At 38.2% G+C, this 14,892-nt stretch overlaps 1 protein-coding gene across 2 annotated transcripts in view; it reads left to right on the top strand.

Moving 5' to 3' along the window:
* Positions 1-14,892, top strand: part of bckdhb (branched chain keto acid dehydrogenase E1 subunit beta) — a 64,089-nt gene that overhangs the window by 13,112 nt on the left and 36,085 nt on the right. For both annotated transcript variants that reach the window (XM_017685841.2, XM_017685842.2), the window contains exons 7-8: positions 1,442-1,539; positions 2,729-2,839. In XM_017685841.2, the coding sequence (XP_017541330.2) occupies positions 1,442-1,539; positions 2,729-2,839 (209 nt within the window). The remainder of the gene's footprint in view (positions 1-1,441; positions 1,540-2,728; positions 2,840-14,892) is intronic.

The raw sequence follows: 14,892 nt of genomic DNA, 5'->3' as shown, positions 1-14,892 counted from the left end.
TGCCACCTTTGCAGCTGCCACCTTTTTTGCCTGCTTTGGTTAATTCTGTAGAGATCTTTGACCAGTGTAGAAAATGGCCTGTGACTAATTTCAGTTTGTTTAACTTTTCAGCTTGTTAGTAATATGTACAGTTATGTTAGTTAATGTGTAAAGAAGCTTTAGTCATATCCGGTTGTTTGCTCTAAAAGGAAGTTAGAATTCGTACATTAGTAGTGCACTGATTCTTATCCATTTCACAATCTGTGCCTCACCATCAAGCTTAATATTAACACTGCTGCCCATCTAACTACCGTATTTACAAAAAGCAGACCGGTAACTGCAGTGCACAGTGCCAAATCTCAAATAGCTTCTTATTTTGGGACCTTGCTGTGGTTCATTTGCTTTAACAGTGTCACAAAGCAGAACTTAAACTTCTGAGAAACAGGCTTAACGCTCCAGGCCTGTCAGCTCATAAGTTGATTTAATTCTTGGACACCAACTCAAAGTCTAATCCTCTGATTTTTTTTATTTTTTATTTTTATTTTTTTATAAAAATCACTTGAATATATCTGTGGTCTTTCTCGTTGGAAATGCTGAAACTTGTTCTTGGTTGAGGTTTTCATGCCTCAAGAGAAGGAAAATGGCAGTCAACCAAAAGGTTGTCTGGAGATGGAGACGAGGGGTCATAAGACTTCTTTGAGGGGTACTACTACTGCAGCCAGCAACCACTGTTATTGATGCATTGCTTGATTTCTCTGGAGCACTTTTATACAAAGTAGCCTCTGATGCCTAGCACTCTAACAAAGGGCTTCATTTAGAACTTGGTTTGAGAAGAAAATCAAAATCCACCAACTACGTTTATTATATTCTTAATCTTTAAGAATTACATGGGTTCTCCAAAATCAGCTGTCTTCTGTTTACATTGTTCTGTGTGGTAGGAGAACCTTTGCAGTCCAGATTTAAATTGGTCAGACTTGCGCTTCATGACTTGGTTATTTGTTATTGCTACATTATGCAAGTATGGATTCTTTTTCAATCAGAATAGCCCTATGAATGATGGATCGCTTCTTTTTTTTTTAGTCATTCTTTTAGGCTTATAACTAAAATAAGCAGATCCTTTAATACATCTGTCATTAGTGATTGGAGGCATTTGGATTTTTGGATGTGTCTAAAGGGACAGCTTTGATTTATGCGACAGAGGTATACCTTTCAACTCCCAGTGACTGATGTTATTAATTGTCCTGATTCTTTGGAGTGGTACTCTACTGGCTTCATAATCAGAGTTTCCAGTTGACATGTACTCTATCATTATTGGGTATTGGAGACTTGGGACTCCCCCTCTGGTTTAATGGCAGTATTCAAGTATAAAAGTATGTGATCTAGACTGGATTTTTCTTATGCTGTGGTTTTCTTAAAGCCTGTTTTCATGCATGTGCCATTTCTTTCTGTTTTCTTTGTGCAGTGGAGCAGGTCCCCACCGAACCATACCACATCCCCCTATCACAGGCCGAGGTTGTGCAGGAGGGAAGTGACATGACATTTGTTGCCTGGGGAACACAGGTAGGCCACATTAGAAGCAGCCGAGGGCAAATGGGTTCATACATGTGGATTCAGCCTCAGCAACACGTGTGGAGCGTTGCAGCAGGCTGAATGGACTCTTATTTGGACTCTGAGCATTGTGACATTTCCAAGTAAAAGGCAGAACCATGGATTAAAAATGTTCTATCAAAAAGCTCAGCTCTCTTAGCGGGGGAGCTCCAAGGGATGTAGCCACTGGACACAGCGCTGACCTCTGTCCCTGACCAACTGCATGTCCCTTCTCTGTTTGAACAGGCCGCGTCTGCTCGGCTGTTTCTTATCTCCTCTATGTTCAGGATGGGATTATGATTTCAATAGCTCTCTGGGTGTCCAAAGCCTCGGCTCTCCCACTCGACAGGTTTATCCTGCCTGAAGCATGATTTACCTTCTTCCAAAGAGCAAAGGGGAGTAAGGGGCCGAGGGGAAAGTGAGAAAATTGCCTTCCTTTAAGCCAGTGCTTTGAGGAGGGGAGAAAAAAAAATTGTATTGAAGCAATGGAAATCATATCTTGTTGTGAAACGAACACTTCTCTTTCTCACTCCATTACCTCTCCTATTCATCAGCACTCAGACTCTGCAGTGCTAAGTCAGTTAATGAAGTAAAACCAGATCGTTCCTCACTGCTTAAAACTAAGTAATGCATGAAGTGGGTTGTTTAGGCCTGTCTTCCGTTGTTTCAGGTTGGAATATATTCAAGCAGATGCTAAATCTCTACCTATATTATGTAATGCACAGTTTTGAAGTTTGGAGCTCCTCTGTTGAAAGAATAATATGATGTTCTTCAAACTAATTTCTGTGTGCCAGATTAGTATTATACAGCTGTTTACCACACAGTTCTCCATATTTAGTGAGAAGACAGAAGACCCATTTATTAGAAGCTCTTTTATAATTTAAGTGAATGGGCAGATTCTGAATCTTTTATAATCATGTTTTGAGTGAACAGATTTTCAAGTATTCGATTTTTAAGTATTGAAATGATTGTTTGTGAACAATACAGATAGAGCAGATAGAAGTGAGTTTTAAAACACTGCATCATTCCTTTTATGAGCACAATAGAGTTGAGTTATATGGTGTACCACTACAGTGTCTCTTTTTCCAGGCTGATGCCAGATTTAATCTGATCTATAGATTTGGGAGGAGAGTTGATCTGATGCATTTCTTCTGCTCTGCAGGTCCATGTAATGAGGGAGGTTGCTACCATGGCACAGGAGAAGCTTGGTGTATCTTGTGAGGTCATTGATTTGCGGACCATTTTACCATGGGACGTGGAGACCATATGCAAGGTAGGGCACAGACTCTTTCTCACACAAAGGTTTTTGCAAGTTAAGTACAATGTCAATGAATTATTGACCTACATTACTCAAGATGTATCTGCATAGGTACAGTGCTCCAGTGTGGGGAGATTTATGTCCATTTCATAGAAGCCACAGATCTGTGGTTTGTCCTGATATGACTTTTCTTTTGCTTAGGAATGTCAATGTGAACATAATTTGGCCATGCTTCATTTGTATGTCACACAAAATGTGAAATTTTATATACAACTTCTTGAACCGTGGACATGCTTTCAGACAGTAAATTCTTTCTTCTGTATAATCTGTAGCATAACTTTATTATATCCCTTTCCAAATATGTTTTTGCATTGTAAAAGCTTAGTGTGATGTAGACTCAAATACTCTGTATACAGTTTTCTTTTCAAACAGAGAATGTCTGGTTAAATCCTGGTTGAGTTAATATTAATCGTTTTGTCATGAGCTTTTGGAGGGAGACCTTCCCTTCTGACAAATGCACTGTTAGCTAGCAGTTACCTTTCAAAAATTTGAAACTGTGGCAGGAGAGCACTGAAAATAAGCAGGCCAATTGGTATCCACCACATGTCATTTTGGCATTAGAGCTGAAAAAGTCTGCTAGTATGTCACGGGTTGTTTGTTCGAAGCCGTCTATTCAAATAAACAACATGATATTCAAATATCACCCTATTAAACAGACTCCATTAAAGTGAATAGCATGTTTACAAAAATGTGCTTTTTGGCACTGTGGGTAGTGGGAAGCTGTCATAATGGAGAGTAAAGCTGTCTTTGCCTAAACAACAACTCTCATATTCCCCCTTTTATCTTTCCAATGTTTTTTTTTTTTTTTTTCTTTCCTATCACCATTACAAGAATTTGCTAGTGTTTCTAATTACGAGAGTAGAGAGAAGTAACAGCCATACAGCTTTGTTTTTTTTCCCAAAATTAAATCGGACATTGCATTATTGGTAGCTGTGAAGAACTACCTGTACTCAATTAGCTGGTAGGGATGGAATTAATGAGTGCCAAAATAATTAAATGAGCCGTTTGTTTCTATCCCAACTCTTTTTGTGTGTAACTTAAAGCAGAAACATTTTGTAGCCAGATGTGGATTAAGGTCATAGAAAAGGGGAAACAAATGCAGAAATCTCACTTGAAGCTTCTATAAAGGACTGAATCCATTGGAAACAGAGGATTTATATTTAGATGTTATGGGCTTGGGTGACTAACGGATGAAAGCATTACTCTTAAAAAAACAAATGCCAGAGTACAAGTTTGTTTGAATCCCTTTTTTCCTCACAAACATGCATTTCAGTATTTAAAGTTATATATGGAAATGTGCTCTTGCCCATACATATAACGATATGTAATTTCCAAGTACATCCATAAAGCGTGAGGAGGTAGCGTGGGAAGGCCACCCCGTTGAGCTCAGAAAGCATGAATGTGCCTCTTGTAAGGGCTCTGATTTATTTATTTTTTTTTTCTTCTTTGTTTTGATCTTATTGTCTTCCCACATGTCTGTAAATGGTGATGAGGACCTTTACGGGAAAATTATGTTTGCATGATGTGTGCATATTTGTGGAACACTAATATTCATGGGGTTGCGCTTGAAGCAGAAGCTCTGAGTACCACCACTAGAGGTCCTTTTGGGAGTTACATTTCTTGGCTAAGGATCCTCACTGTGTGCTGCCGCTTTCATGTATGCACGCCGAAGCTGTCGTGTCTCCACACATGAGATTATAATATCAATGCATGCATTGACAACTCAGGATAAATATTGATTTGTCATTGATCTGTTTTGGCTTTTTATTTTTACCCTTTGGCCTGTCTGCCAATTTATTTTGTTGTGTTAAAAAGAGAGTATTTTGCATTTTTCTTTTCTTAAAGCTAGTTTTGTTGGGCTTACAGATCTAGAAGAAAAAAAAATCAAGCCAGGATGCTGTTGTATGAGAACACCAGGGAATGTAGGATATCAAAGTGTTCCCTGAATTTTGTGCAGTTAGCCTATTAGCCTGTAGCTCATCTTTTAAAATACTTTACCCATAAATCTCCATAAAATGTACTTCTGTCCTCCTACAGTCTGTTCTTTTTAAGCTCTCTTGCCTTTCCCCCCTCCACCAACTGTGTGAATAATGCATGAGAATGTTCTATGCCATGCTATTTTATTTTTATTTGAAGCCCTCAAATCTGGCCGTTTCGAATGGCAAAACGAAGGGTCATAATTAGCCCGAAATTTGAAAAGTCTGGTAAGTCAGCAAGCGTTGCTGTGCAGACAGTGAACTAAATCTAATGACCTGGCCAGAGTTCATTAGTTATTGCATTACCTTATGAACTAGATCCAGATGCTAAAACGGAATTGTGTCCAATTGAATGTGACTGAGTCTCCAGCTCACTATGAGTCAGAGTTTGCTAATGCACACTGCTCTGGGTCCTCTGCATGTATGGAGACGTGGGTCTCGTCTGAGGATCCGTGTCCCAGTCATTAAAATAGGACTGCACTGGAACATGTTGTTTCTGGTTTCCTGTTGCTTTCTCTGGATGATCCACAGGACTGGTAATCAACTCTATGATCTATATATACACGTGCTGCTTGTTGACAAAAGGAATCGGTTGAAATTGCAGTAAAACTGAGAGAGGCTGTTTTTATTTTTTTTTTCCTCTCTGGTGTCTGGAACTGTTCAGTAAATGTAATAGTCGTTCATTTAAGGGATAAACAAAATGGCCAGTTTATCCGTGCCAGACCAGCAGCCTAGATGATATAATGTGGAAATATTTTGTTCCTCTTTTTTTCTTTTTTTCACTTTGTTTTTAACTTTTTTGTTTTATTTGTTTATCGTATTCCTTTATTCCTGCACATGACTTTATTGCTTACAGGGTTACTTGCATTCTGCCTTCAGCGTGGTCCAGCCTCCAGTTTACACACAGTAATCTGCCTTTTAAGTGGCATATCTAACTACTACGTAATGGACACAAAAAATTAGCCTATTGACCTCAATCTCACTTTGGAGAATGGGCATTCCATACTGCCCCTATTTTTCCTGCCAAAAACTGCTCTAGCCATTCCTCCTTTTCTTGTGTTTTTTTTTTTTTTTTTTTTTTTTCCCCCTCCTCCAGGTAAAACATTGCCACTTTTTATGCTGAGGCCGTTTTTACTGAACAAAACAATCTCATTAATTTGTTGCATCATAGGGCTTTTGCCAGCATATCTTTACTGCATAATCTGAGTTTCAGCATGTGTGAACATAACTGATTTCACACAGTTAGCCACAGAATTTTGCCAAGATTTAATATTCAGTATCTCATGCCGGTGTAACAAACAATAAACATAAGAGACTGCTGTTATTGCACAGATTTAGAGAAGTTAAAGAAAGTCAGGCAGTCACCAAATTAGTGAAAGTAAAATTACCAAAAATTCATAATCTGTATTCTTGTCTCCCTTTGTGGTATTTTTCTCTTCCTTGGCACTCTTTTGCTTTTTCTGCTTATTATACAGGCTGGTGATGTGGTTGGTTTGTTTTTGTTTATTTGGCTCTGAGTTTATAAACTTGCCTGTTTATGTCTTTCTGCTATTCATTATACTTAATGCAAAGTCTAAAGTACTCCGTTCTCTTGGAAAAGTCAGTCTGTAATTACTAACATAACTTAATTTATCTTGTATTTCCACATGATTTTACTTACCCTGATATCGACATACATCTTTAATTACAAATCCCTGACAGTGGTGCTCTGCTTGAGACACTCGTTGGGACCTGCTCCAGCCTCTCATCTGAATCTTTGACTAAGCTTAAGGTTTTTATTAGCATATGGTAAAAGGTACACTAACTGGAGGGATGTTTATTAGTTGTGTAGGTAATTGCACTAAACAGTCTGTTTCCAAGCTTGACTCCAGCGATGCGAGAACCGCTGTGTGTTATTGAGCTCTCTGTCTATTCGTTTTGACTGGGGATGGTACTTCCCTTGCATTTGAAGGCCAGCAGGCAGTAAGACTTGGAAGAGCTTGACTCCTACTACAATAAGGGTTTTGTTTCCATCTTAGGTCTGAACCCTGTATTTTTAATACTGCTTTGACTGCACCACATTCTGTAAGTCACAACAGTAAAGTGACCCTTCCAAAGCAAACGCTCCAGGTTCTCCTGGTTAACGTGATCAAGATGTGCCTGGAGCTCAGAGGTTCACTGCTTTTGCATGTTCCTCCCCAGTTAAACGCATGATAAAATGGTGCAGTAAGTTATATTTATACAGTGCTGCAGAGACTTTATTTAATATGTGAAAGATTATGCTGTTTTGACTTTTGTTCATTGGCGGTCCTCAGAATCTGATGTTTGCCTTTCATGTCATAGCTTTTAGTGTTTTTATTAGTGAACTAATGGTAATACACAAACTAATGGCAATATAAAAACCCAAATGTTGAACACATGAACTTGAAGGGCCGTTTTAAGGTTTTGACCAAAACATTTGATCGGAATTAGTCAGTCTGCTAATCTTGTCTGTCTGCTGTAAGCATACATAGTTCCTGCCCTCTGGTTTGTTTCCCCAGTCATATAACTTCCCCACTTGACCCCCCCACTTGATTGTACATATGTCAATTCTATCTTTCACTGTCGGGGGTGATGGATCAGGCTTTTTTCCGCATATTTAGTGTTGTGCTGTAGATGGACATGCAGAGGTTTTCTTCCTTTTTTTTCTCTTTCTTTTCTCTTTCCTTCTCTTGCTTGTTCTTTTTGTTTCTAGTTGTATTAAGGTTGTTTTTGGGGGTTCTGCTCTTTCAAGTAATTCCAAGAAAGGGCTTTTAACTCCAAGTGAAAATGAGATGAATTCTTCCAGAATGAGAGCCTTGTTTTCTGTCATAGTGAAGTTCAGGCTATTGTCTGTCAGTGCAGCATTCAGATGTCCTCGTCCTGACCATGGGCCTGCAAGTGTTTTGAAATCCATTTTCATTACAGCAGAGTGAACTGCTTCACACACCAGCTATCTCTTGTTTTGAAGGTACTTCACTAAAATGCAGGCAAGTTGAGCTACCCCAACTGTTATCTTCACAGGGCTGCTGCCTGTCTTCATACAAACCCAATTCCAAAAAAGTTGGGACAGTAGGTAAATACAAATGAAAACAGATGATTTATGAATCTACTTTGACCTGTATTTGAACAAAAACAACTCCATGTAAAGACAATTTTGTCGGTTGTCAGAACAACCTCGTATCTATGTTTTTGATGTTTTTCAGTTTTTGATATAATTAGAAAATACCTGTTTTTTTTTATATCATTTGTATATTTCATGATGAATGGACCAAAAGAAAGGGCCAAAGTGACTGGGAAAAATAGCATTACACTACATTACTTACATTAAAGGTAAAGTAGGTCTTTTCTTTCTCCTGTAATGTTACCATTTTGGAGACATGAGGTTTTGTTCTGACAACAGTAATATTTAATTTATTTGATCAACTTTATTTTTTTAATAAATATATAGAAACTCTTTTAATTTAAGGAGCAATTTAAGACTAGGTACACTGTGAAATATTCAAAAAACATCTTGAATAGGTGATGCAGTCATGCATGGATATAAAACTGTCATGCTTCTATGATGGATATTACCACATGATGTGGGCTTGAGAAATCTTTGACAAACCGTTGTCAGTAAAAACTTCATCGCTGCATCCACAGGTGCAAGTTAAGACTGTATTATGCATGGTGGAAGCCATATGTCAGCGTCCAGAAATGCTGCCGACTTCTCTGGGCACAAACTCATCTGAAATGGAATGATGCAAATTAGGAATGTATATTCTGGTCAACCGTTCAGATTATTTATGGAAATAATGGATGCTGACCATTCAGATATTTAGCAGTATAAAGTTCAAAAGCTGTCATTAATGCTGACCTCACTGAGGTCTTTCAAAGGACACCCATGCTTATTTCAACATAACAGCCACATTCTGCACGTTACACAACTTGGCTGTGTAATCTGATAATGGCCTGCATGCAGTCCAGAATGGTCTCCGCTTGAAAACGTATGTCTTATTAGGCTCAAAATACAACAACGAAGGTACAGTACAGTTACACATGGGAAGACATGCATAACAGAAGAATGAATCTGTTAAGCATGGTCCTATGTCCTATGAGCATATATTTGCAAAAATACAGTTCATAAAGAAAATTAGTGTTTTTGTACCAATTCATATTTAATACAGGTCCAACAAAATTGACTGATTTCTGTTTTTTATTAGCATTTGACAAACGGTCCCAACATTGTTGGATTTGGGTTTGTAGAAAATTAAAACACACCATGAAAATGCATTGTTACCTGAGAACCTTTTGGCATGTAGACACTAATGAAGAGTGTTGGATGCCTTTGATGATTTATTTATTTTACTCAAACATTTCTCGTAACTTGTAGTTAGATTTTCATCTTTTGGCCTGTATTTGACATTTGAATAACTGAGGCTGTGCGTTGATGCAGTACTGTTGGTTTAGGCTTGTTGGACTTCATAATGAAGACACACTTCATTTCAGAACTCATTTTGGAACATGCCCTGGTATGTGTGTTTGCGCTGAGACTTCAGCACTTACAATAATGATAAATCCGATTAATTGGGCAGGTGTGTGTGTGTCTCTCGAGTCCCGTGGCCTTGTAATTCTAGGAATCAAGACAGCTGACTACGTGCCAGACTCACCTAGTCTGCCTCCCTCCATTTGCACAATGCTCACCTTATCAGCTTGTCCGCCTCATTTACTAAGTGCTCCTGCGCTATAATGCACATCTTATTGAAAGAACCCATAGTTCAGACCTGTTTATTTGTCAGGAAGCCAGGTGCAAGTAATATGAAACCGTATTAAAAGGCAGGGTTGTGTTTTAATGATGGGTCTGAAGTTCTTTTGCATGGGGGAGTATGTAAAAACCCATATTAAATGGAAGTCCTTCTTCACTTGGGTAGTGACAATTCTCCTAAAACCATCTGTTATGTAATATAAAAGGAAGCATATTACTGTCTTTTCCACTTGAAATAAAGCCTTATGGCTTCAAAGATTCTTAATAAGAGTCTCTGAAATCTTACTGATATTGGATTTATTTTACTCTTTTATGTAAGCTCTGGTCTGGCTGGAAAATATGAAAACCTGAAGTTTGTTTGGCAAAGTTTCCCTATCGGCAGAGAGGAGTGTGCTTTATGGGTATCAGTATGTGCATACATAAACAAGACCCTATCAGCAAGTCCAGATGTGATAATGATGGAAGAATAAATAAGAAAAAACAAAGCTCTGCAAACAAGTTTCAAAGGCAGTCCCTTATTTAGCTGCACTCTGGTCTGTTATCGATGTTCAAAGAGCAGTACAGTAAACAAAAATTTTAAATGTCAGAAAGCACATATTCAGAGAAACGACTACATTTTAGAATATAAAAGCATCGTCACTGTATACATTTTCACTTGGTATTGAACTGCTATTGACTGCCTTATTAGGAGCATTTCCACTCTCTCTCTCTCCCCGTCTCTCTGTGTCTCCGGCTCCCCCTCTCTCTCCCCCCATCTCTCTCTCTCTCTCTCTCTCTCTCTCTCTCTCTCTCTCTCTCTCTCTCTCTCTCTCTCTCTCTCTCTCTCTCTCTCTCTTAATAGCTAATCAGACTTGTGGCTGACCTCACATCATGTAGGAGGCTGAAGTTTGCAGTGAAGTTTTTTTAGAGGGAATGAGGCTGAGCTCTCTGGGGTGATTGTGACTGTGCCAGTGCAGGCTCAGTCTTACTTGTCTCTGACTCAGACTTGAGAAATGGGCCATGTTCCTTGCTTGATTTGTGTTCTGTTGCAAACACAATGTGGTCTGCCTCCAGTCTCTGGGTCTTTGGAAGGCCACGTAGAAATGCGTTGGAATACGTGCTTCAATGCTCTTACCAGCACTGAACACACTTTATTAATTAAAACACTTTTGAGAGGCAGCTTGACAGTCAGGGAGAACAGTTTGTGTGTGCAGTGCATATGTATCTAATATGAGTGCTGTAAGGTTTTAAAGTAAATGGATATAAATGAAGAGCATTGCTTTTTGTGAGTAGAACAGATTTTGCATTTTGCTTTTTTGCTGCTTTTTTTTTTTTTTTGGAGAAGGTGCTGAGCAGTTCAACTGTATTCTGTCAGTGTTTTTGTAGGTTTATGAAAATAATTAGTGTTACTCATTTGCCACACTTTTTAAAGAGTGACACATGTAAACCTTACTGTATTTGGTTCCAGTGCAAAAATGGCTCACTACTGGAGCTACTGGAGTGTCAGGATTCGGTAATGCGATATTTAACATAGGGTACAGTTATTGTGGACACAGTCAATATTTTAGTCAAACAAGTTTCAGTTTCACCTGAGACTCTTTAGATGTGCAGATCAGCTCTGCTTTTACAAGCTTCCACTAAGCTATCACCCTCTGATCATGTGATACAAGCTCCACTCAGAAGAGGGACTGTAAACAATCGCAAGAGGCACAGCATGGCAGAAGGAGCAGACAAAGTTGTCCACCCCCACCCCCTTCCCTCCGAAAGGTAAACACTCGCATCCCACACACAGCATGGAGAAGAGAAAACGATGCTGTCTCTTAGAAATCCAAGTATGATTACAGTCACAAACTGCATGTATATGAGTTAAATTCAGGAGAGCATACTCAACCTTACTTGAGTACCTGTTTTTATTTAACAGCGAGAAGTCCATGTATAGACTCAAGCCGCATTGTGGTGAACCAGCTACGTGATGGGGAAAGAGAACAACACCGTTAGCTTAATGATACAAATAATGGAAAATCTCAATTAGAAAACCACTAGAAAAAAAGCATTTATAACATTTATTGCTATAGGTGTTTTTTTCATACATAAAGCCTACTAATAAAGTAGATGTTTTCACATTCAACCCTGTTACATAATGATATGGATGACATGTTCATTATGACTGTATGATGATGAAGTGCATGATATTCTAATTAATGTTTTGAATAATTTATTGTAAGTATGTAAAATGTATACTACTATTAAAATGACATTAGGGTAAAACTATACCAAAGATTATTTGTAGCCATAATTCATTAATCTTCAGTAATTCAAATACATTTTTGGATTAAGTGTTGGTCTTTTAGAGCTTTAAACTAAGGTGACCGTGTCAGTCTTAACATCAGATAATCCAAATTTTTCCTGCTTCTTCAGATTACAAGCTCATCGAAAAGCTGTTCTATTTACCATATTTATACTTGTCTGTGGTTCTAATACAATATAATTCTAATACAATATGGTGTTTTATTTTTTGGAAATTGAAAATATTTCTGAGAGAGTGCCAGTGACCTGTGGTGTCCCCCATGGTTTAATGCTTGGACCACTAATATTCAATTTGTCCATGCTGCCTCTTGGCCAAATACTACAAGGCTATGAGATCTTACCACAGCTATGTAGATGATACTCAGATCTACTTGGCCCTCTCCCCAAACAACTATGGTCCCCTTGACTCATAAGTGCGTTGAGCATATCACTAACTGGGTGGAACAAATCTTTCTGCAGTTGAATAAAGATACATAGAGAGATTATTTTATTTGGCAATAGCAAGGACCGGCACAGACTAGTTGACAATCTAGATTCAAGAGCCCTAAAATCTAATGAATTAGTACATAACCTTGGTGTACTAATGGACTTTTACTTTTGGAAGTTAACTGGGACCTTGAGTTGCACTTCATGTACCACGTGTGATACAAATGACAATAAAGCCTTATCTTCTTATCTTTGATCTTACTTTGAGCAGTCATGTCAAAGCAGTTGCTAAATCTGTTTTTATCACCTTAAGAACAAGATTTTCAGACTAAAGGAGACCTGGAGAAACTCATCCATGCCGTTATTTCTAGCAGGATTGATTACTGTAATGGTCTCCTAACTGGACTCCCAAAAAGACAATCAAACAGCTTCAGATTATTCAAAATGCAGTTGCCAGAGCCTCACTAGGAGTAAAAGAAAGGATCTCATCACGGTGATTCTTAAATTCTTACACTGACTACCAGTCACTTACAGAATAGACTTTAATACGCTATTACCTGGTCCATTAATTGCTCAGTGGTATAGGACCAGCACATTTATTTCATATATTGCAGCGATATGAGCAGAGCTCTCAGATCATTAGGATCTAGTCAGTTAGTCCTGCTGAAGGTGAAGACTTAACATGGAGAACTGGTGGTTATGGACTATAGTGGAATCAGTTGACTGAGAGCATTAAAAGAGCTCCAAAATGAGGCACTTTTAAATCCAGGGCCGAAACGTTCCTATTTGAGCAGACTTTCAGTGCAGTTTAAAACACTGCTAGCCTTTCTGAACAGACTTCTATTTCTTTGTATTTGATTATTTAACAGTCCTAATCTAACCTTTAATTTCTGATTTGATTTTTAATTTAATGATTTCCTTTTTTGTATTAGTTTTAATCATGTTTTATGTTGTGGTGTTTTCAAACATATTTATTCAATTTTTTTTCATCTGTAAAGCAACTATGAATGACAGCAGTATATGAAAGATGCTATATGAATTAACTTGCCTTGCCTTACTAACGAAAAACACTTATTGGTGAGGTTTGTAAGCAATTTTCATGTTTTTTTGCGGAGCACTGTCAGTTACACTTGCAGAACATTTGATTTTGTTTCTAAGATAACATTTGGTTTCACCAACAGGTTGGATTATCCTGTATATTTTACATGATTCTTTCTCTGGCTTTAATGAAATGGCAAAAGCTTTCTCCCTTTCACCCCAAGCACACCAAGGAAGGGTGGCGTGCTACACTAATTTGGCTTGTGTTTACCCCCTCAATCAAAGTGTGTTTTCTGTCTTTCATAAGACTCTGAAAGATTTTGGCTTTACTCTAGAATGGTTTTACTCTAGATCGTTTTATGTATTGAATTTTGCTTATTGCATATTTTACAGCATCATAGTAAACACAGCTTGATTTGCTACATTTTTAGTGTATTAGATGAAGAAGTGAAATTTTGCAGTTGGTTTTGAACAACTTTTTAATGTCCTGGCAGAGATCCTTCTCTGATTTAAGATACATTAGTCGATTTACTTCAAACCAAAGCAAGCAAACATAAACCTGGCACAAATTTGAACTCCTCCAGGATTTTTCAATTATTCTAAGTTAAAGTCGGCCTATGCTAGCTAGTCAGTCTGTCGCCCATTTTCTTCTGTTGAATTTCACAGCATGATGTAGTGATAAAATGCTGATTAGGTATGAGAGATCAGATTTTCTGCACCATTTGCAAAAGAAAAACTGATCAGTAAACTTAACTGAAGCTGTCGTCTGTGGCAAAAGTTTTGATGTTAAATGTATGGTAGATTGATCACTGTAACCCATTGTTACTTCTTCAAAAAATGTAGCATACTATTTGTTTTATAAGTTATATAAGTTGGCCTGGTAATGATTAGCAGTCTCCCTTTTTTTTTAAAGGGAAACTGTTTTTGAATCAGAGGGCACCAGTGCTGCTAGTCACAAGGTTAAAATGTATATCTGCTGACAGGGACTCGCGACTGTAATATTTTTGGGTAGATACTTCTGAAAGTCACTGGAAACAATCGGGAGAAAATGGCAATAGAATAAAGACCGGTGGCTTGGTTTTCATCCTGCATGTTTTATTATTGAAGCTGATGTATATAATTACATTATTAATCCCCATTTGTCTGGCTTGGCCAGCCGGGCTGAGCTGAGGTGGGGAAGGGGGACAGCTAGCACTGTAGAGCATGCCAGTTGGTCAGAGTATCATAACTCTGTCATGTGTTGTATTGCGGTGTTGTTTTGGTGGTTATATCAGTGGAAAATTACTCATGGTTGTTTTTCGGTGGCTGATCCAGGCATCAGCTTCTCGCGCAGACTGAAATGTGGAGTAACCTGAAACTTGCCCTGAAAACCTACTGCACTGAGGGTTTTTTTTTTTTTTGTTTTTTTTATGCGGTCCACACACATAATCTCTGTATTCCTGCTAAAGACCTGCTTAGTGGGCCCTAAGAGCCCTGTGGCTTTTCTAAAGGTTCCCTCAGGACGTTAGGAGTAAGTGAAACAGCAGGCGAACTGACTT

Source organism: Pygocentrus nattereri, chromosome 3, assembly GCF_015220715.1.
Source record: "Pygocentrus nattereri isolate fPygNat1 chromosome 3, fPygNat1.pri, whole genome shotgun sequence".
Classification (NCBI taxonomy): domain Eukaryota; kingdom Metazoa; phylum Chordata; class Actinopteri; order Characiformes; family Serrasalmidae; genus Pygocentrus; species Pygocentrus nattereri.
The sequence above is the reverse complement of the archived record's forward strand: the minus strand, read 5'-3'. Positions and strand labels throughout refer to the sequence as shown.